Consider the following 24,084-nt stretch of genomic DNA (forward strand, 5'->3'; position numbering starts at 1 on the left):
AGCATATGCATATGAGCCATTACTATTAGTCTATTAAAATGTATAGCCTAAATGGGGACACATTGAGATACCATAATAGCATACCAATTTTGGTTACCAATTTTCTTAAAACCAGGAATGCAAATGTATTGGAAATAACCCAGAAAGTGAGGGTCATAGCCAAATGAGGCTCTGGTTTGCAGAGGCGGCCAACAATAAGAAAAACGCTTTTCCCCGCGCCACGAATGTTCAAAAGTGACAAAGGGGTTCCTCCAGCAACCAATCACACTCTGCCATGTTGGGACAGTCTGGCCAATGGCAGCGCTCAGCAAATAGGAAACATTGGATGATTCGGTAGTTGTCAAGCGATTGGGGACTCTGGGGAGCAATACAAAAAGGGAAGTGGAAAACAATGAACCGATCTGAGCATCCGCGTCACCGTGACGTGCAAACACCCCCGACATTTTTTTTTAGGAGAATTCCTCTGCTTTTTGGATGCAGTTCAGCATAGTGACAGGCCCCTGGGGGAACCTGAATGGTTAAAGCAAATGCCAGTGTTTGCGGCGTGGACTTCCACAGTGTTCAGCTAGAACAAGACACATTGTAGCTGCCACAGACCCCCTCCCGACAAACAAACAACAAATTGTTACAATGTATCATCCCATCGTACACGTCCCCCACACATGAGGGAGAGAATACATTTGCAGTGGCTGATGTTAATTGATTTGCATACCGACTTCCGCCCCATAGCTTTAGTGTCTGCATCAGCCGGTATGCAATTGAGACGCCAGGGGAAGCAGACAGACAGATGTCAAACGAAGACATGAATACCTGACATTAACTTTTCATCTAAGTTAAAAGTAGGTGAACGTTGTCGTGGACGCGGTGGAGGAACTGAAGGGCGACAGGGAGAAGCTGCTGATTTCCTTTTTTTGCAGAGTGGATTTGCTACTTTCATATGAGGGGGCGGACCTCTGACTGCGTGTTCAATATGCTGAAAGCAAGCCCGATGTGTGCTTACTGTATGTGGGAGTACAGAGACTATTTTGTCTTAATTCAATCATGAGGATTGGGATACATTGCACTTTAAACCGCGTTGGATACACAGTTTATTTTTCTTGGCAGCAAGCTATAGCCTATTTAATTGGTCGTGTGTGTTTTTTCAGACAGAAGATTCCATACTATCCATTTGCACTTTTTGTCTTTTGAAGTTGACCTTAACAAAGTAGACCGGTTTGCCTCAGAGCTAGCTACCTTTAAATCGTTTTTATAAAATCTGATATCATATTGATCCTTAAGGAACACTTGAGGGGAATCGATTGACGTCTACTTCGTGTCATGCCACACAATGGTGTCATTTTCGGTTGGAGTTTTGAAGTCCTATATCTTTAATTTGACATTCTGAACACTTGAATTAGACTAGATCGTTATTTTTGTAGACAGGCCTAGACTTCATTATCATTATCTATATATATGCAAATAGTGGAGCATTTCTTTGTTACACAAACCGATTCTGTAGACTATTTCGCTGTTATATATTCATATGATGTGGTCTTTATCTAAACACCGGGTTTTTTAAAGTTGGGTGCATTTGATCGGACAACGGTTGTGTCTGACGTTCTATTGTGACTCGACACATTCGAATATTTCTGCCCAAAACGCAATTCTCTACGTAGTCTTGACACCCGGCTGAATCCTTGGAGAAAGCTTTCCATTTTGGCATAGCCATTGTTTGATTTATCCTCCCTTCACACGGAAAACAATTAGTGGCTTCCCTCAAGATGAGTTACTTCTACCAAGCAGTGCTTTTATTGCTACGTGGACTCGTCATCTCTGCGGTACTGGGATTGGAAAGCGGCTACTCAAACGATATGTTGAATCGTGCGTCTGATGCCGCAATTGTAGCCACTACAGGTAAGCGTGCTAATCCAAGACACACTGTTGCCTATTATTTACGCATGTTTACCGCTTCGCTTTCTCAGAGAATGCCAGAGGAATGCCACGCACTGCTGGAAAACTGACATGAAGCGGCCCCGGGAGTCGTGCCTACGTCGCCAGTCACCTTTTTTTCTTGTGCATTGCCAAGGAATGCCGGCATGGCAGGAATGCACTATTTCTTCATAGGGAACAACCGACCGATGGAGCGCATCCTTTACTGTAATTGTGCTTGTGTGTAACCTTACACTTCACACCTCCAGGGTCCGATGATTTGAGAGTATGTGAGGGTATGCGGCCTGATGCAACTCTTTTTCACTGACTAATGTAATAGATGGGGGTAGCCTACCTAGCTACTGTAGGCTATATGTCCATGTGTTTGTTCACATGGGTTGGCCTGAGCCAGGCACAGTACAGCTCAATCTCTTATAAATCACCTTAATTCCCAAACAACTGAGCATGACTGAACTAAAGCATTGGCAATGGTGCTATCAAGCTTATAGTTCTGATCTACGATCAGGTCCCCCCTCTACACTGTGTGTACAAAGCATTAAGAACACCTGCTCTTTCCATGACATAGACTGACCAGGTGAAAGCTATGATCCCTTATTGATGTCACTTGTCAAATCCACTTTGATCAGTGTAAATGAAGGGGAGGAGACAGGTTAAAGAAGAATTTCAGCCTTGAGACATAATAATAATAAATAATAATATGCCATTTAGCAGACTCTTTTATCCAAAGCGACTTACAGTCATGTGCGCAAACATTTTGTACGTATGGGTGATCCCGGGGATCGAACCCACTACCCTGGCGTTACAAGCGCCATGCTCTACCAAGCTCAAATTCTTCTTCTTTAACCTGAATAGGCTACTGGCACAGGTCTCAGTCAAGGTTACCCATACAGAGGACCACATGGATTGTGTATGGATTGTGTATGTGTGCCATTCAGAGGGTGAATGGGCAAGACAAAATATTTAAGTTCCTTTGAACAGGGTATGGTAGTAGCTGCTAGGTGCACCGGTTTGTGTCAAGAACTGCAATGCTCAACAGTTTCCCTTGTGTATCAAGAATGGTCCACCACCTAAAGGACATCCAGCCAACTTGACAGGACTGTGGGAAGCATTGGAGTCAACATGGGCCAGCATCCCTGTGGAACGTTTTCGACACCTTGTGGAGTCCATGCCCTGAAGAATTGAGGAAGGTGTTCCTAATGTTTTGTATAAACACATTAATTATGATCTAACTCGCAAATCTGATCCTAGATCAGCACTCCTACTGTAAGACGCTTTATGAATAGGCTACTGGCACAGGTCTCAGTCAAGGTTACCCATCACCCGTGCTGAGTGTAGTTTGGCGAACCACCTCTTCCGTCTCACGGCTCCAAATTCAACAGCTGTTAATCTAATATCAGGTCAGGATGGTGTTTTACAGTAGTGTGTCGCTGTCATCTCTGATCATGTTGGTCTGGTTCAAGCCCTCACAGGACAGAAGCCTATAGGATCGGTGAGGAACAAGCAGCCAGCTGAACAAAAGGCCTTGCTACTGGGGTGGACAAGGCTATCTAGACCCCATAATCCCCATGCCAGGGTCAATATAACATCTCATAAACAGTCACTTTCACACAAATCCTGATATGAGTGGCAAGGCAGTCACTTTCACACACATGCTGATATGAGTGGGCTCCCGAGTGGCGTAGTGGTCTAAGGCACTGCATCTCAGTGCTTGAGGCGTCACTACAGACCCTCTGGTTCAGATTCCAGGCTGGATCACAACCGGCCGTGATTGGGAGTCCCATAGGGTGGCACACAATTGGCCCAGCGTTGTCCGGGTTTGGCCGGTGTAGGCCGTCATTGTAAATAAGAATTTGTTCTTAACTGACTTGCCTAGTTAAATAAAGGTAAAATAAAAAATAAGTCAGATTAAGTAGTAACAACTTTATAAGAAAGAACATGATTATTGGGTAACTAAGAGCACAGATAAGTGAGGTCTGGAATGAGACAAGCTATAGTAGCTTCACGGCTTTTCACACATTTGAAGGCATGTCAGAATAAAGACATCAAGTCCTTCAAGCACCAAGTGCTCTTCTCCACTGAATGGTATGAAGGTGGTCAAGTGCACTGGCTCCCAAAAAATCTAAATGTTCAGGCCCCTGTGAAATATTGGAGGTTGGAATAAGCAGGGGGTATGGTAGTGATCCATAATGGTTGATGACCTAAAACACAGAAATCGACCAGTTTAGGTTGTTGACGTTTAAGATAATGGAGGACGATTATTTTTTTATGAGCATGGCCTTATTTCTATTACAGCATATTGGATGACTGTCATTCATATTCCATTCACCCAACTCAATGTAATATCGATAGGTTTAGGCTACTGCATGAGACTCACATTTTCCCTATACCCATCATGAGGTTGCTACAACCTAGCCTAGGAATGAAAGTTTACAATGTAGGTGCACAGGTTGAGAGAAAAATGAAGAGTAATCAAGGTGACAGACAGTGACATATTCAATACCGCCTTGCACACTCTTCTTCCCTGCATCTAGTTGACCTAGGGTGTAATCGTTAGTCCAACAGTTGCAAATGAGAGTTTCTATTGGACAAATGCAGGTATGTTTATCCCCGTTCTGTTTTTCAACAGAATCGGCGGAATGAATACACCCCGGATCACACGCAAACACAGTTCACTTTCATAGCAGCCATATACAAACAGCATAATCATTTTGCTCGTTGTATAATTCCTTATCTCATCTATGCGCTCTCCTCCTCTCACCTTTTCCCTTCACTTGTGGACTTCAGTGCACAACACATCAGCTGTCTGTGACCAGGCGAAAAAACCTTTCCAAGCCAAACCTTAATATCATAACCGCTAAATGCTACACACAGCCTACATCGTTGTCACCATATTAGCTAACGTCATAGTCAACATAGCTACCAGAACTAACGCATTAGTTAACCCGCTACAGTTTAGCAGTTACACCGGCGGGCCCCGGGGTAATCAATTAATAAAACCAAACACTTACTTTGACTTGGAAGAGTTCCAATGTTGGATAGGCATAGCCAGCTATCAAACATAGCATCCCTCTCTGTTTGAGCCAGGTGTTTGAGTAGGCTAAACTAGCTGCATTCGCTAGCAAAGTGAATGTGGAAAAAATACAACAAAATAAAACTAGCTCTTTCTCTTGCTTCTCGTTCATTTCTAAATAAATTAATTTGTTCAAAATGTTTCAACTATTGTCTTTCTCTCTCTTTGAGTCAACTACTCACCACATTTTATGCACTGCAATGCTAGCTAGCTGTAGCTTATGCTTTCAGTACTAGATTCATTCTCTGATCCTTTGATTGGGTGGACAACATGTCAGTTCATGCTGCAAGAGCTCTGATAGGTTGGAAGACGTCCTGTGGAAGTTGTCATAATTACTGTGTAAGTCTATGGAATGGGGGGAGAACCATGAGTCTCCTAGGTTTTGTAATGAAGTCAGTGTACCCATAGGAGGATGGAAACTAGCTGTCCTCCGGCTATACCTTGGTGCTACTCTACAGAGTGCTGTTGAGGCTACTGTAGACCTTTTATTGCAAAACAGTGTATTTTAATAAATTATTTGGTGACGTGAATATATTTGGTATAGTTTTATCTAAAAAGGTTAACTTTTTTAATGATTCACAATTTATATTTTTCTGACATTCACTGAGGAGGATGGTCCTCCCCTTCCTCATCTGAGGATCCTCCAGTGAAATGGACCCAGTGAGATTTAATATGGTTAATATCAGTTTTGAGTTCAACAGTTGTCATTAGAAGCCTGCTTCTTCTCAGTAGTCTGTCATCCTTATCCAGAGCAAATAGATACGGCCTCCATAGACTAACCTTACTTTAGGGGACTTCCATAACTCTTATTTACATATAGTGACTGTCTGTGTACTCAGCTAGATATTTGCTGAAGTATGAGAGGTTACCAGCTACCTGCCCGGATATAGAATAAATGCTCCTCTTCTCTTCTGCTTTTTTGATTTAGCCCCATTGGCTGTTAGTTGATAAGTATCAGTGTTGACATATGAGATGAAAGAGGCTTCTGCAGAACTTACACTTGTCACAGTTTAAATATTAATGGATAAGAATTGTCAAAACATAAAACTAGGCCATGAAATGTATGTTAAAATGTTGTATCTTTTTTCTCACACATGCAAGATAATCCTTGAAACCCAGTCTGAAAGTTTTTAATACATCTATCTCCTCTTTAACATCGGAGATAGCAGTAAATACTTAATTTAGACAGTGCTTATACATTTACAGCCTGCCTGTCCATTTAAAATGACAAAACCAGGGCCTTAAAAATAAAGTGAGATCTAAATTGATTAATAACGTGGAAGCATGCTTGACTCCACAACATCAACTGTGGAGCGTGATGACTGATTGCATGGGAGTCAGGACTCTGTTGGGTTTTCCTCCCAGTGGACCTTGTACTTTTGTAGGGCTAGGTGTGTGTGTGTGTGTGTGTGTGTGTGTGTGAGTGTGTAAAGGGAGCTGGTTCTTAGCTTTGAGATAATAGCCTCAGTGGAAGTGATGGAATAATTGATTTTCCATCTGGCCCATTCAAGAAGGTCACCTGGCCTTTTGCACTGCAGCCTCTGCATCAAGTCAATGTGTGTGTGTTTGTGGCTGGTTGTATTTATGTCAAGTTGTAGTGTGTGAGTATGCATAACTGGTGTACTGTATTTGTACTGTGTGTTCATGTAAGTCGTTGTGTGAGTGTATGTGTACGTGAGTGAAAATGTGGTTATGTGTACATCTTCAGGCAATGACTGTGAGCTCTTGGTTAATGAGTTTGTGTGTGTGTGTCTGTATGTATGTATGTATGTACACGTGTACTTATGTATGGGTTTTTCTTTTGGCATTGGCATGTGTGTGGGCCACTATATAACAGCATGACCTTGGCCTGAAAGGGCCTCTGGCCGCAAACAAAAAAATGAAGTAATTTCCTGTGGTCCAGCAGATGGGTATCGTGTCCCTGCTGTAAGGGAAAGGTTGTGGGTTTGAGCCGCCCCCTGCTGGGTTGTTAGGGGTCATAGGGTGAGGGTGCAGGGTTTATGATTTGGCGCCTAAATCTTCTGCAGACCTTACCCTAGGTTGTGTGACTCTGGTTTGACGTAGCCTCTTTTCAGAGGAAAGGGGGAAGAGGGGAGGGGAAAGGAAACGGGGAGGGGAAATGGTCACATAAGGCCTACATAACTGTATCCCCAAAGTCCTGTTTGGCCCAGTTGCCTTGGTTGCATGAGTAGGAATCATTACCTCTAACCTCACAGACATGCGCCTATATCACTGTGTCAATGACGGAAACAAATGATGTTTCGCAGTTCAAGGAAACTAAGATAAGAGTGAGAATTGAAGATGGTGTGCTTATGGTTAGGGTTAGAGCTGTTCTTGAATTAATGATTGCACGGACCACCACACCAAGCGTGGTTAGGTGATATGTCATGGGGAGAGCTCATGAGGTTTTATACATGGTGGGCTGACTGAGATGTCTTACCACTTGGTCGTTTTATGGTTGACCAGAGTGGTTATGGTTGTTTGTGGTTAGTGATTTAAAAAAGCCTTTCTGGGATGAGATGTGCTTCATATAGGACAGTGGTGGATGGCTCACACCTGCTGAACGTACAGTTGAAGTCGGAAGTTTCAGCTTTTATTTCTTTCATCACATTCCCAGTGGGTCGGAAGTTTACATACACTCAATTAGTATTTGGTAGCATTGACTTTAAAATGTTTAACTTGGGTCAAACGTTTCGGGTAGCCTTCCACAAGCTTCTCACAATAAGTTGGGTGAATTTTGGCCCATTCCTCCTGACAGAGCTGGTGTAACGGAGTCAGGTTTGTAGGCCTCCTTGCTCGCACATGCTTTTTCAGTTCTGCCCACAAATGTCCGATAGGGTTGAGGTCAGGACTTTGTGATGGGCACTCCAATACTTTGTTGTCCTTAAGCCATTTTACCATAACTTTGGAAGTATGCTTGGGGTCATTGTCCATTTGGAAGACCCATTTGCGACCAAGTTTTAACTTCCTGGCTGATGTCTTGAGATGTTGCTTCAATATATCCACATAATTTTCCTTCCTCATGATGCCATCTATTTTGTGAAGTGCACCAGTCCCTCCTGCAGCAAAGCACCCCCACAGCATGATGCTGCCACCCCGGTGCTTCACGGTTGGGATGGTGTTCTTCGGCTTGCAAGCCACCCCCCTTTTTCCTCCAAATATAACGATGGTCATAATGGCCAAACAGTTCTATTTTTGTTTCATCAGACCAGAGGACATTTCTCCAAAAAGTACGATCTTTCTCCCTATGTGCAGTTGCAAACTGTAGTCTGGCTTTTTTATTGCAGTTTTGGAGCAGTGGCTTCTTCCTTGCTGAGTGGCCTTTCAGGTTATGTCGATATAGGACTCGTTTTACTGTGGATATAGATACTTTTGTACCTGTTTCCTCCAGCATCTTCACAAGGTCCTTTGCTGTTGTTCTGGGATTGATTTGCACTTTTCGCACCAAAGTACGTTATTCTCTGGTAGACAGAACACGTCTCCTTCCTGAGCGGTATGACAGCTGCGTGGTCCCATGGTGTTTATACTTGCGTACTATTGTTTGTACAGATGAACGTGGTACCTTCAGGCGTTTGGAAATTGCTCCCAAGGATGAACCAGACTTGTGGAGGTCTACAATTTTTTTCTGAGGTCTTGGCTGATTTCTTTTCATTTTCCCATGATGTCAAGCAAAGAGGCACTGAGTTTGAAGGTAGGCCTTGAAATACATCCACAGGTACACCTCCAATTGACTCAAATGATGGCTTTAGAAGCTTCTGATAGGCTAATTGACATGACATCATTTTCTGGAATTTTCCAAGCTGTTTAAAGGCACAGTCAACTTAGTGTATGTAAACTTCTGACCCACTGGAATTGTGATACAGTGAATTATAAGTGAAATAATCTGTCTGTAAACAATTGTTGGAAAAATTACTTGAGTCATGCACAAAGTAGATGTCCTAACCGACTTGCAAAAACGATAGTTTGTTAACAAGAAATTTGTGGAGTGGTTGAAAAACAAGTTTTAATGACTCCAACCTAAGTGTATGTAAACCTCTGACTTCAACTGTATGTAGTTGTTATATCAAAAGTCCCACAACTGACTAACTGGAACAACTTGGGAAAGTATTCAGACCCCTTCACTATTTCCACATTTTGTTATATTACAGCCTTATTCTAAAATAGATGGTGTTCTTGGGGACCTTCAACGCTGCAGACATTTTTTGGTACCCTTCCCCAGAACTCTGCCTCGACACAATCCTGTCTCTGAGCTCTACGGACAATTCCTTCAACATCATGGCTTGGTTTTTTGCTCTGACATGCACTGTCAACTGTGGGACCTTATATAGACAGGTGTGTGCCTTTCCAAATCATGTCCAATCAATTGAATTTACCACAGGTGGAGTCCAATCAAGTTGTAGAAACATCTCAAGGATGATCAATAGAAACAGGATGCACCTGAGCTCAATTTCAACTTTCAAGTTTCAAAGGGTCTGAATACTTATGTAAATGTGATTTTTTTATTTATTTAATCATTTTAGAATAAGGCTGTAATGTAACAAAATGTGGAAAAAGGGAAGGGGTCTGAATACTTTCCGAATGCACTGTATGTGAAAGCTTGCATCTCAGTACAAGTCTGCAAATGTTTGAAGTTTATGCTGGTGAAACTGCGGGACTTACCAAAGATGCTGAACAATATATTTTCAATCAGTGTTTGTCCTTTCAAAACATGCTAATGAACATATACAGTACAATACATCATCCTATGTTTGGATAGAAGGGAGGGGTGTGTAAGTGAATTTCTCTGGTTGGTTGATGGCTGGGGCTTGCTTGAGTGACAATGTGTACGTGGACTTCCTCACTTCTAAATGCCACTGTGTATTTAGCTTGTTTAGCGTTTCAACAAACAAAGCCCTTCCCTCTGTCTCCCAGAGAGGAACACATAGTTCTGAAATGATGCATCGGGAATATGACAGTCCTCGAGAGAAACTGTACCATCATGTTCTTCTTGTACATAAGCTTTCATTGGACTCTTTGAAACCTCTGTCTTTACCCTAACAGGTTTTATGAGTGGGTCACTCAAAGATGGAATTTTGCAACATTTTGAAGAGGCAGAAATATTTTTAAGGATATTTTTTACATTGTTTGTCCCTCAAAATTGTTAGTAAAAACACAGTAAAAGCCTGAGATTGGAGAAAACCCACTCTTAGTTGCTACATTTTGAAGCTCAGTGCACGGCGGCCACCTCAGCATTGATATGGTTATCTTTCTGAACAGAGTGGCCGCATTAATAAGGTGATTTGTTTGAAAAGGAAGGTAAACATTTGCCTCTCCCCTAGAGCTTGTTGACTCTAACTCTGAAGTGCGCCGAAAGGAGTTGGAACTCAGCATTTGCATTTTCAGGACACTAATTTTCTTTGACGTTTCTTTAGCTTTCCTTTTTATTTTTCTATCAAAATGGAGACACTACACTTAAGGAAAACCAGGCATTATCTGCTGCAGCAACGACTGGGCCACAGAATGAGTTCCCAGGTTCAGTTTAGGGTTCCAAGTGACAGCATGACGGTGCGAACATGGACTGCCTCACAATTCCGCGGCTTTCTGGGTATTTAGCTCCTTTAGTGTTTCAACAAACAAACCCAATCTGTCTCTAAAGAGAGGAACATGCAATTCTTAAGTGATCCATCCAGAAGAAACTAGCACTTCAAACAGAATTTAAACATTCTGTTCCACCACACAATGGTATCAAATCAAACTCTGCCACCAACCTCTGCCACCAACACAATACCTTTGATAAGTTAACTCAGAGATACCTTCTCAAACTAATGTCTTGAACAACCCCTTGTCTCAATTTCCATACTGAATGCACTTATTGTAAATCACTCTGGATTAGGGCATCTGCTAAATGACATTACATATACCGTAAATTACCCCCACCCTCTCCCTGACTCGAGAGTCCATTCGTTGAGAGTTGGTGGAACGGTAACATAGGCCTGGAGTTTCACGTCACTCCATCAGACTGTCTGCTCTGCTTACCCTAGACAGCTGCTTCCGATCTTGATCAGGGGTTGTGAGCCGCCCCTATTAGGGCCAGACTCCAGGCCGAATGGAACCAGGGTGTATTTATAAAGGCCGCAGTAATTTTTTCCGATAAGAGAGCCGCCTGGCGTTTTCCTTTCCGTGGTCCGTCACTAAGCGTGTCGGAACTCCGTGATGTCGGCGGAATCCGGGTCGGGATGCATGGCTGACCCAACAGTGACACGGACGCAGGATCCAAGCGTTTCTCATAGCTGGGCTCTGGCGTCACGGCCACGTGGCCGACTCGGCTTTCAACCGCGCTCGCTGGCCGGAGAGCTAATTGGACTTTAAATGGCTTACTTTGGCACCCTCTGTTTCTAATCCCTCAACACTCTGCCATCAGGACAGTTTTAGATGAGACATAAACATGTGCATAAACATGTAATTAACATGTACTTAAACATGTAAATATTAACCATTGATTATATTCATATGATCTGATTAGGGATGTTGGCTTTCTGATATAGTATGTAATTGATCACTGCAATGAATAACAGTGAACCCATGAATAGACGACATCCTCTATAGTCCATCTTTGAAGTCAGCACTCATAATAGAGTTCACATGTAAATTCACTGTGATCATCTCTTAGTTCCCAACAGTCACCCAGTGTCTGGCTCCGTGTGTCTGGGTTTCCTTTACCATGGAGTCTCTATCAGCATAAGGAATGGCATCCTCACTATGGTGCAGCATTCAAAGCAATGGGCCAGGGACCAGGCAATTGAGCCATTAAACTGCCACACTCCATCTGTTTCTTAAATGGTTATATTCTGAGTATCGTATCATTATACAGTGCCTTCGGAAAGTATTCAGACCCCTTTACTTTTTCCACATTTTGTTACGTTACAGCCTTATTCTAACATAAAAAAAAAAAATCCTCAGCAATCTACACACAATAACCCATAATGACAAAGTGAAAACAGGTTTTTAGAAATGTGTGCAGATTTATTAAAAATAAAAAACAGATACCTTATGAGTATTTAGACTCTGCTAAAGAAACATGTAAACACACTAACACTAACTCTTTGAAAATAAATATAATAATTTATCAACCATACAAGCAATACAAGACTATTATTATGGTGGGAGATTATAATACGGTTTTAAATACCTCTATAGACCGTAAAGGAAATCCCACTACAAACTATCACCCTCATGCTCTTAAGGAAATAATGAAATCATGGACATATTGGAACTAGTGGATATATGGAGGCTTAAATATCCTGACCTAGTGAGATATACAGTGGCTTGCGAAAGTATTCACCCCCCTTGGCATTTTTCCTATTTTGTTGCCTTACAACCTGGAATTAAAGTGCATTTTTGGGGGGTTTGTATCATTTGATTTACACAACATGCCAACCACTTTGAAGATGCAAAATATATATTTTTGTGAAACAAAAAAACAGAACTTGAGCGTGCATAACTATTCACCCCTCCAAAGTCAATACTTTGTAGAGACACATTTTGCAGCAATTACAGCTGCAAGTCTCTTGGGGTATGTCTCTATAAGTTTGGCATATCTAGCCACTGGGATTTTTGCCCATTCTTCAAGGCAAAACTGCACCAGCTCCTTCAAGTTGGATGGGTTCCGCTGGTGTACAGCAATCTTTAAGTCATACATTTTTACATTTACATTTTAGTCATTTAGCAGACGCTTTTATCCAGAGCGAGTTACAGTTAGTGAGTGCATACATTATTTTTTATACTGGCCCCCCGTGGGAATCGAACCCACAACCCTGGCGTTGCAAACGCCATGCTCTACCAACTGAGCTACATCCCTGCCGGCCATTCCCTCCCCTACCCTGGACGACGCTGGGCCAATTGTGCGCCGCCCTATGGGTCTCCCGGTCACGGCCGGCTATGACAGAGCCTGGATACCACAGATTCTCAATTGGATTGAGGTCTGGGCTTTGACTAGGCTATTCCAATACATTTAAATGTTTCCCCTTAAACCACTCGAGTGTTGCTTTAGCAGTATGCTTAGGGTCATTGTCCTGCTGGAAGATGAACCTCCGTCCCAGTCTCAAATCTCTGGAAGACTGAAACCGGTTTCCCTCAAGAATTTCCCTGTATTTAGCGCCATCCATCATTCCTTCAATTCTGACCAGTTTCCCAGTCCCTGCTGATGAAAAACATCCCCACAGCATGATGCTGCCACCACCATGCTTCACTGTGGGGATGGTGTTCTCGGGGTGATGAGAGGTGTTGGGTTTGTGCCAGACATAGCGTTTTCCTTGATGGCTAAAAAGCTCAATTTTAGTCTCATCTGACCAGAGTACCTTCTTCCATATGTTTAGGGAGTCTCCCACATGCCTTTTGGCGAACACCAAACGTGTTTGCTTATTTTTTTCTTTAAGCAATGGCTTTTTTCTGGCCACTCTTCCGTAAAGCCCAGCTCTGTGGAGTGTACAGCTTACAGTGGTCCTATGGACAGATACTCAAATCTTCGCTGTGGAACTTTGCAGCTCCTTCAGGGTTATCTTTGGTCTCTTTGTTGCCTCTCTGATTAATGCCCTCCTTGCCTGGTCTGTGAGTTTTCATGGGTGGCCCTCTCTTGGCAGGTTTGTTGTGGTGCCATATTATTTAAATTTTTTAATAATGGATTTAATGGTGCTCCGTGGGATGTTCAAAATTTCTGATATTTCTTTATAACCCAACTTCTCCACAACTTTGTCCCTGACCTATTTGGAGAGCTCCTTGGTCTTCATTGTGCCGCTTGCTTGGTGGTGCCCCTTGATTAGTGGTGTTGCAGACTCTGGGGCCTTTCAGAACAGGTGTGTATATATACTGAGATCATGTGACAGATCATGTGACACTTAGATTGCACACAGGTGGACTTTATTTAATTATGTGACTTCTGAAGGTAATTGGTTGCACCAGATCTTATTTAGGGGCTTCATAGCAAAGGGGGTGAATACATATGCACGCACCACTTTTCCGTTATTTATTTTGTATAATTTTTTGAAACAAGTTATTTTTTTCATTTCACTTCACCAATTTGGACTATTTTGTGTATGTCCATTACATGAAATCCAAATAAAAATCCATTTAAATTACAGGTTGTAATGCAACAAAATAGCTACACACAGCTCACTACAACAATCACCTACACAGACAAGGAAGCAGAGGGAACACTTATACAGCCTCTGGGACGGCCAGGAGGACGCGGAGCAGGGCGAGGCGGATGGCGACGGTGGAAATCCCGTAACATGGAGGGATCGAGGATATCCCTCACCGGGACCCAGCACCGTTCCACCGGACCGTACCCCTCCCACTCCACGAGGTACTGAAGGCCCCCCACCTGACGCCTCGATTCCAGGATGGAACGGACCGAGTACGCCGGGGCCCCCTCGATGTCCAGAGGAGGTGGAGGGACCTCCCGCACCTCAGACTCCTTGAGCGGACCAGCTACCACCGGCCTGAGGAGAGACACATGAAATGGGGGTGTTGTCTCTGGGCCTCTCCTCTGTGTCATACAGCCGGGACAGTGCGTCTACCTTCACGTTCTTCGTACCCAGAATGTATGACAATGTAAAATCAAACCGGGTGAAGAATAGGGCCCACCTGGCCTGGCGAGGATTCAGCCTCCTTGCTGCCCGGATGTTCTCCAGGTTATGGTGGTCCGTCCAGACGAGGAAAGGGTGTTTTGCCCCCTCGAGCCAATGTCTCCATACGGTCAAGGCTCGGACAACAGCCAACAGCTCCCGATCACCAACGCCGTAGTTCTGCTCCGCCGGGCTGAGCTTCTTCGAGAAGAACGCACAGGGGCGGAGCTTGGGTGGCATACCCGAGCGTTGAGACAGGACAGCTCCTATCCCAAACTCGGACACATCCACCTCCACTACAAATGGTAGTGATGAATCGGGGTGGGCCAGTACTGGGGCTGAGGTGAACAGACCCCGCAGTTTGCTGAAGGCCAGGTCAGCCTCAGTAGACCAGTGGAGCTAGGACGGCCCACCCTTCAACAGGGAGGTGATGGGAGCTGCGACCTTGCCAAAGCCCCGGATAAACCTCCGATAGTAGTTGGCAAAGCCAAGGAATCGCTGCACCTCCTTAACCGTGGTTGGAGTCGGCCAATTACGCACAGCTGAAATGGGAAAGCAATTTAGGTCAAAAGAGTCCATATTAACAAAGAAATGGAAGGACTAACAGTACAGATAGGTAGCAATACAAACTGTACCATAGAGGCTCTGAATAAGTTAGAGGAAAAACAAAAAGAAATGGAGGAACTTATTCAAGAAAGATCAAGTGTAATATACACTGCTCTAAAAAATAAAGGGAACACTAAAATAACACATCCTAGATCTGAATGAATAGAATAATCTTATTAAATACTTTTTTCTTTACATAGTTGAATGTGCTGACAACAAAATCACACAAAAATGATCAATGGAAATCAAATTTATCAACCCATGGAGGTCTGGATTTGGAGTCACCCTCAAAAATAAAGTGGAAAACCACACTACAGGCTGATCCAACTTTGATGTAATGTCCTTAAAACAAGTCAAAATGAGGCTCAGTAGTGTGTGTGTTCTCCACGTGCCTGTATGACCTCCCTACAATGCCTGGGCATGCTCCTGATGAGGTGGCGGATGGTCTGAGGGATCTCCTCCCAGACCTGGACTAAAGCATCCGCCAACTCCTGGACAGTCTGTGGTGCAACGTGGTGTTGGTGAATGGAGCGAGACATGATGTCCCAGATGTGCTCAATTGGATTCAGGTCTGGGGAACGGGCGGGCCAGTCCATAGCATCAATGCCTTCCTCTTGCAGGAACTGCTGACACACTCCAGCCACATGAGGTCTAGAATTGTCTTGCATTAGGAGGAACCCAGGGCCAACCGCACCAGCATAAGGTCTCACAAGGGGTCTGAGGATCTCATCCCGGTACCTAATGGCAGTCAGGCTACCTCTGGCGAGCACACGGAGGGCTGTGCGGCCCCCCCCAAAAAATGCCACCCCACACCACGACTGACCCACCGCCAAACCGGTCATGCTGGAGGATGTTGCAGGCAGCAGAACGTTCTCCACGGCGTCTCCAGACTCTGTCACGTCTGTCACGTGCTCAGTGTGAACCTGCTTTCATCTGTGAAGAGCACAGGGCGCCAGTGGCGAATTTGCCAATCTTGGTGTTCTCTGGCAAATGCCAAACGTCCTGCACGGTGTTGGGCTGTAAGCACAACCACCACCTGTGGACGTCTGGCCCTCATACCACCCTCATGGAGTCTGTTTCTGACCATTTGAGCAGACACATGCACATTTGTGGCTTGCTGGAGGTCATTTTGCAGGGCTCTGGCAGTGCTCCTCCTGCTCCACCTTGCACAAAGGCGGAGGTAGCAGTCCTGCTGCTGGGTTGTTGCCCTCCTACGGCCTCCTCCACGTCTCCTGATGTACTGGCCTGTCTCCTGGTAGCGCCTCCATGCTCTGGACACTACGCTGACAGACACAGCAAACCTTCTTGCCACAGCTCGCATTGATGTGCCATCCTGGATGAGCTGCACTACCTGAGCCACTTGTGTGGGTTGTAGACTCCGTCTCATGCTACCACTAGAGTGAAAGCACCGCCAGCATTCAAAAGTGACCAAAACATCAGCCAGGAAGCATAGGAACTGAGAAGTGGTCTGTGGTCACCACCTGCAAAACCAGTCCTTTATTGGGGGTGTCTTGCTAATTGCCTATAATTTCCACCTGTTGTCTATTCCATTTGCACAACAGCATGTGAAATATTGTCAATCAGTGTTGCTTCCTAAGTGGACAGTTTGATTTCACAGAAGTGTGATTGAGTTGGAGTTACATTGTGTTGTTTAAGTGTTCCCTTTATTTTTTTGAGTAGTGTATTATTAAAATAAAGCGAACTGGATGGAATATGGGGAGAAATGCACCAAATTATTTTACTGAAACTTGTTACAGATGATGGACAAACAATATAGTCTCCCGAGTGGCGCAGTGGTCTAAGGCACTGCATCGCAGTGCTAGCTGTGCCACTAGAGATCCTGGTTCGAATCCAGGCTCTGTCGTATCCGGCCGCGACCGGGAGACCCATGGGGCAGTGCACAATTGGCCCAGCGTCGTCCAGGGTAGGGGAGGGAATGGCTGGCAGGGATGTAGCTCAGTTGGTAGAGCATGGCGTTTGCAACGCCAGGGTTGTGGGTTCGATTCTCACGGGGGGCCAGTAAGAATAAAATGTAATGTACTCACTAACTGTAAGTCGCTCTGGATAAGAGCGTCTGCTAAATGAAATGAAATGAATATTTTGAAAGAGGAAGTAAAGTACTTTAAGCATATATTTTCGTTTCAGTCTCCTCCATCTCCACTAACCGAAGCTAATTGTATGGATTTTTTTTCTATTAATAATGTACAGCTGTACAGAAAGACTCATGTGAAAACTAAATTACAGAGGAGGAACTTCTTGATGCAGTTAAAGCCTTTAAGTCCGGGAAAAGTCCAGGGCTGGATGGCATACAAGTGGAGGTATACCAAACCTTTTTTTATATACTCAGAGGACCGTTATTAGCATATTTTAACCACTCCTATATAAATGGTAGATTATCAGACACCCAACAAGATGGTCTGATTTCATTATTACTGAAACAGAATCCAAGTGGTAAATATAAAGATCCAGTCCATAAAAAAAATTGGTGGCCTCTTAAACTTCAGTGTTGTGATGCAAAAATTCTAGCAAAATGCTTAGCGCATAGAATAAAACATGTATTGTCCGATATTATTCATCCTAATCAGACAGGTTTCTTACATGGATGATACATTGGAGATACTATTAGAGAAGTATTGGAAACAATAGAACACTAGGAAATATCTGGGAAACCAGGCCTGGTATTCATAGTTGACATTGAAAAGGCTTTTGATAAAGTACGACTGCAGTTTATATATAAATGCCTGGAATATATCAATTTGGTTGAATCTCTTATAAAATAGGTTAAAGTTATGTATAGTAACTCTGTGTAAAATAGTAAATAATGGCTACTTCTCCGAAAGTTTTAAACTGTTGAGGAGTTAAAACAAGGTTGTCCAAAATCGGCATATCTATTTATTATTGCCATCGAAATGTTAGCTGTTAATCCCTCCACAGCCTCATAAAAAAATTACAATTTTACATTACCGTGTAGTTTACCAATAAAATGGTCTGGCGGGGATGTGGACATACTCGGTATACATACAGTTGAAGTCGGAAGTTTACATACACCTTAGCCAAATACATTTAAACTCAGTTTTTCACAATTTCTGACATTTAATCCTAGTAAAAACGTGAAATGTCAGAATAATAGTGGAGAGAATGATTTATTTCAGCTTTTATTTCTTTTATCACATTCCCAGTGGGTCAGAAGTTTACATACACTCAATTTGTATTTGGTAGCATTGCCTTTAAATTGTTTAAATTGGGTCAAACGTTAATTTGTAGCCTTCCACAAGCTTCCCACAATAAGTTGGGTGAATTTTGGCCCATTCCTCCTAACAGAGCTGGTGTAACTATAATAATAATAATATGCCATTTAGCAGACGCTTTTATCCAATGCGATTTACAGGTTTGTAGGCCTCCTTGCTCGCACACGCTTTTTCAGTTGTGCCCACACATTTTCTATAGGATTGACGTCAGGGCTTTGTGATGGCCACTCCAATACCTTGACTTGGTTGTCCTTAAGCCATTTTGCCATGACTTTGGAAGTATGCTTGGGATCATTGTCCATTTGGATGATCCATTTGCGACCAAGCTTTAACTTCCTGACTGATGTCTTGAGATGTTGCTTCAATATATCCACATATTTTTCCTTCCTCATGATGCCATTTATTTTGTGAAGTGCACCAGTCCCTCCTGCAGCAAAGCACCCCCACAGCATGATGCTGCCACCCCCGTGCTTCACAGACCAGAGGACATTTCTCCAAAAAGTACAATCTTTGTCCCCATGTGCAGTTGCAAACCGTAGTCTGGCTTTTTTATAGCGGTTTTGGAGCAGTGGCTTCTTCCTTGCTGAGCGGCCTTTCAGGTTATGTCGATATAGGACTTGTTTTACTGTGGATATAGTTACCTTTGTACCTGTTTCCTCCAGCATCTTCACAAGGTCCTTTGCTGTTGTTCTGGGATTGATTTGCACTTTTCGCACCAAAGTATGTTCATCTCTAGGAGACAGAACGCGTCTCCTTCCTAAGCAGTATGACGGCTGCGTGCCCCATGGTGTTTATACTTGCATACTATTGTTTGTACAGATGAACGTGGTACCTTCAGGCGTTTGGAAATTGCTCCCAAGGATGAACCAGACTTGTGGAGGTCTACCATTTTTTTCTGAGGTCTTGGCTGATTTATTTTCATTTTCCCATGATGTCAAGCAAAGAGGCACTGAGTTTGAAGGTAGGCCTTGAAATACATCCACAGGTACACCTTCAATTGACTCAAATGATGTCAATTAGCCTATCAGAAGCTTCTAAAGCCATGACATCATTTTCTGGAATTTCCCAAGCTGTTTAAAGGCACAGTCAACTTAGTGTATGTAAACTTCTGACCCACTGGAATTGTGATACAGTGAATTATAAGTTAAATAATCTGTCTGTAAACAATTGTTGGAAAAATTACTTGTGTCATGCACAAAGTAGATGTCCTAACCAACTTGCCAAAACCATAGTTTGTTAACAAGACATTTGTGGAGTGGTTGAAAAACTAGTTTTAATGACTCCAACCTAAGTGTATGTAAACTTCCGACTTCAACTGTATCCCGAAATAAATAAATGATTTCACTCCAATACATTTTTATAGAAAGTTAGCAAAAATAGATAAGATCTTGCTACCAATGAAAGGAAAATACCTGTCTATTTGTGGAAAAATCACCCTCTGGTGATTTGTGAAGGCAAGGTCATCTGATGCAACACTCTTTAGTCATATCCCAGTTTACCTATTTGCTTATGGTCTTGCCTACACCTAGCGACCTGTTTTTCAAATTATATGTGTAAAAAATATTCAATTTTATTTGGAATGGCAAGCCAGACAAAATTAAAAGGGCCTATTGATATAATGAGTATGAATTTGGAAGGGCAGTAATTTTTTTATATTAAAGCATTTTATCTCTCACTAAAGACATCAGTCGTACAAAAGTTATACTTAAATCCGAACTGGTTCTCTAGCAAAATAGTAAGAATAACTCACCCCATGTTCAAGAATGGCCTTTTCTTCCCCTTTATTCAGATTACAATCTCTCACTTTCGGATATTTGAAAACAAAATAATCTCCAAAATATTGTTATTTTTAAAACAAGTATTAGAAAGTTGGTTGCAATTTCAGTTAAATCCACCAGAAAAGACAGAACAAATAATACAACAAATATTGTGGTAGAACTCAAATATACTAATTGATAAAAAAACATAATTTTCTAGATACAATTTATAACAAAATGTATAATCCAAAATTGGTTAAAGAAGATTGTGATGAATAGAAAAATGTACCAAAAAAGGACAAAAAAATTGACAGCTGTGCCATATAGATTGCAAAATAGTTGGGAAGAGATTTTCGATGTACCGATTCCATGGCACATGGTTTATGAACTGATACACAAAACGACAGCGGATTCAAAACGTACAATTGTTCAATTTTAATTATTTTACAAAATTCTTTGGACACACCTACTCATTCAAAGGTTTTTCTTTATTTTTACTATTTTCTACATTGTAGAATAATAGTGAAGAAATCAAAACTATGAAATAACACATATGGAATCATGTAGTAACCAAAAAAGTGTTAAACAAATCAAAATATATTTTATATTATTTTAAAGTAGCCACCCTTTGCCTTGATGACAGCTTTGCATTCTCTCAACAAACTTCATGAGGTAGTCACCTGGAATGCTTTTCCAACAGTCTTGAAGGAGTTCCCACATTTGCTGAGCACTTGTTGGCTGCTTTTCCTTCACTCTGCGGTCCAACTCATCCCAAACCCTTTCAATTGGGTTGAGGTCGGGTGATTTGTGGAGGCCAGGTCATCTGATGCAGCACTCCATCGCTCTCCTTCTTGGTAAAATAGCCCTTACACAGCCTGGAGGTGTGTTGGGTCATTGTCCTGTTGAAAAACAAATGATAGTCCCACTAAGCCCAAACCAGATGGGATGGCATATCGCTGCAGAATGCTGTGGTAGCCATGCTGGTTAAGTGTGCCTTGAATTCTAAATAAATCACAGACAGTGTCACCACCAAATCACCCCCACACCATCACACCTCCTCCTCCATGCTTCACGGTGGGAATCACACATGCGGAGATCATCCATTTACCTACTCTGCGTCTCACAAAGACATGGCGGTTGGAACAAAAAATCTCACATTTTGACTGGTCAGACCAAAGGACAGATTTCCACCGGTCTAATGTCCATTGTTCGTGTTTCTTGGCCCAAGCAAGTCTCTTCTTCTTATTGGTATCCTTTAGTAGTGGTTTCTTTTCAGCAATTTGACCACGAAGGCCTGATTCACACAGTCTCCTCTGAACAGTTGATGTTGAGATGTGTTTGTTACTTGAACTCTGTGAAGCATTTATTTGGGCTGCAATCTGAGGTGTAGTTAACTCTAATGAATTTATCCTCTGCAGCAGAGGTAACTCTGTCTTCCTTTCCTGTGGCGGTCCTCATGAGAGCCAGTTTCATCATAGCGCTTGATGGTTTTTGCGACTGCACTTGAATAAACTTTAAAAGTTCTTGACATTTTCCGGATTGACTGACCTTCATGTCTTAAAGTAATGATGGACTGTCGTTTCTCTTTGCTTATTTGAGATGTTCTTGCCATAATATGGACTTTGTCTTTTACCAAATAGGGCTATCTTCTGTATACCACCCCTACCTTGTCACAACACAACTGATTGGCTCAAACGCATTAAGAAGGAAAGAAATTCCACAAATTAGCTTTTAACAAGGCACACCTGTTCATTGAAATGCATCCAAGAGTGTGCAAAGCTGTCATTAAGGCAAAGGGTGGCTACTTTGAAGAATCTCAAATATAAAATATATTTTGATTTGTTTAAGACTTTTTTAGTTACTACATGATTCCATATGTGTTATTTAATAGTTTTGATGTCTTCACTATTATTCTACAATGTAGCAAATTGTACAAATAAAGAAAAACCCTAGAATGAGTAGGTGTGTCCAAACTTTTGACTGGTACTGTGTGTGTGTGTGTGTGTATGTATATATAAATATATTTACAAAAAATGTTTATGGGGGATTGGAAATGATGCAGACAATTACATTGATGGAAGCTACAATCTATCTGCAATATTAAAGCTGATCTACCCCCCCAAACACATACACATGCTTAGACAGTATGTATTTCACATGGTGTGGCATGAGTGTGTACACACACACACACTTGTCCGATAGAAAGGGGTCATAGGGGTGGTCCGGTAGCTGGACTAAAATAACGAGGGTTGTGGAGTGTATATACTCAGCACACAGGAACAACACACTGAAGGGGTGGGCTGCTGGATGAAGGCTTCATGATGACACTGTCGTATGCACTGGAGGATTTACCAGTGGGCAGAATAGGCAATTGGCTCAGTCCTCACATCATTAAGGGGCCTCGTGAGCTGGGCATATTTGAAAAAAAAGAAATATAATAATAATAATAATTTCTCCGCTTGAGGCCCCCCCATGCTCCGCTTGAGGCATAATAAGTAAATAATAAAAAAATCCACATCTAAATCTGTCTGTTTAAACTAGAGATACGTCTTTTTTTGCATGTGTTGTGTCTCAATCCACCGCATCCACTGACGTCGACCTTTTGCATAACTAGTTATCACAGCCACAAAGTCATAATTATGGCTAAACACCGGCTATTTCTAATATTTATCTTCTTAAAATCTGATTTGAAACCTAACCTGACCCTTAACTCTAACCTTAACCAAACTGCTAACCTTATGCCTACCCCTAACCTTAAATTCATTTGGTTTTGAGTGAAAACCTCCTTCCATCAGCAAGGGCATTGAAAGATGAAACGTGGCTGGGTCTTTCAGCATGACAATGATCCCAAACACACCACCCGGGCAACGAAGGAGTGGCTTCGTAAGAAGCATTTCAAGGTCCTGGAGTGGCCTAGCCAGTCTCCAGATCTCAACCCCATAGAAAATCTTTGGAGGGAGTTGAAAGTCCGTGTTGCCCAGCGACAGCCCCAAAACATCACTGCTCTAGAGGAGATCTGCATGGAGGAATGGGCCAAAATACCAGCAACAGTGTGTGAAAACCTTGTGAAGACTTACAGAAAACGTTTGACCTGTGTCATTGCCAACAAAGAGTATATAACAAAGTATTGAGAAACTTTTGTTATTGACCAAATACTTATTTTCCACCATAATTTGCAAATAAATTCATTAAAAATCCTACAATGTGATTTTCTGGAGAAAAAAAATCTAATTTTGTCTGTCATAGTTGACGTGTACCTATGATGAAAATTACAGGCCTCTCTCATCTTTTTAAGTGGGAGAACTTGCACAATTGGTGGCTGACTAAATACTTTTTTCCCCCACTGTATGAAGCTGTTATTCAATTAGTTTCTATGGGATAATAGCAGGCCAAATTCAATGTTTCATCAAACATATTTTTTTGGGGATAGCTACAGGGGTCCTAAAATTCAAAATCAAATAGCTAAATGATCCTTCATATGACCATCTTAAAACAATTTCATATGTTAGCTTAGTAGAAACCCAGCCCTGGGCCCTTAGACTCTAGGGGGATACAAAACGCATTTCTTTAATAAAAAGACAGGTGCTGCTGATGATACTGCCATCATTGTTGAGGCAGAGGCAGAGGACATGTACATTGCCTTCAGAAAGTATTCACACCCCATGACTTACTCCAAATGTTGTTGTGTTACAGCCTGAGTTCAAAATGTATAACAAATGTTTTTTTCTCACCCATCTACACACAATATCCCATAATGACAAAGTGAAAACATGTTTTTAGAAATGTTTGCAATTCTATTGAAAATGAAATATATAAATATCTCGTTTACATAAGTATTCAGACCCCTGAGTCAATACTTTGTAGAAGCACCT

General features: G+C 42.4%; 1 protein-coding gene across 2 annotated transcripts in view; it reads left to right on the plus strand.

The window, feature by feature from the left end:
- The first annotated feature begins 868 nt into the window (after nucleotides 1–868).
- LOC121554667 (stromal interaction molecule 2-like) overlaps nucleotides 869–24,084 on the plus strand; it is a 92,293-nt gene continuing 69,077 nt past the window's right edge. Inside the window, exon 1 of one of the 2 annotated variants that reach the window (XM_041868336.2) lies at nucleotides 869–1,893. In XM_041868336.2, coding sequence (XP_041724270.1) covers nucleotides 1,761–1,893 — 133 coding nt within the window. In that variant the 5' untranslated portion in view covers nucleotides 869–1,760. The remainder of the gene's footprint in view (nucleotides 1,894–24,084) is intronic. The other variant, XM_041868334.2, reaches the window with a different exon arrangement.

This window comes from Coregonus clupeaformis, chromosome 39 (genome assembly GCF_020615455.1).
Source record: "Coregonus clupeaformis isolate EN_2021a chromosome 39, ASM2061545v1, whole genome shotgun sequence".
NCBI lineage: Eukaryota > Metazoa > Chordata > Actinopteri > Salmoniformes > Salmonidae > Coregonus > Coregonus clupeaformis.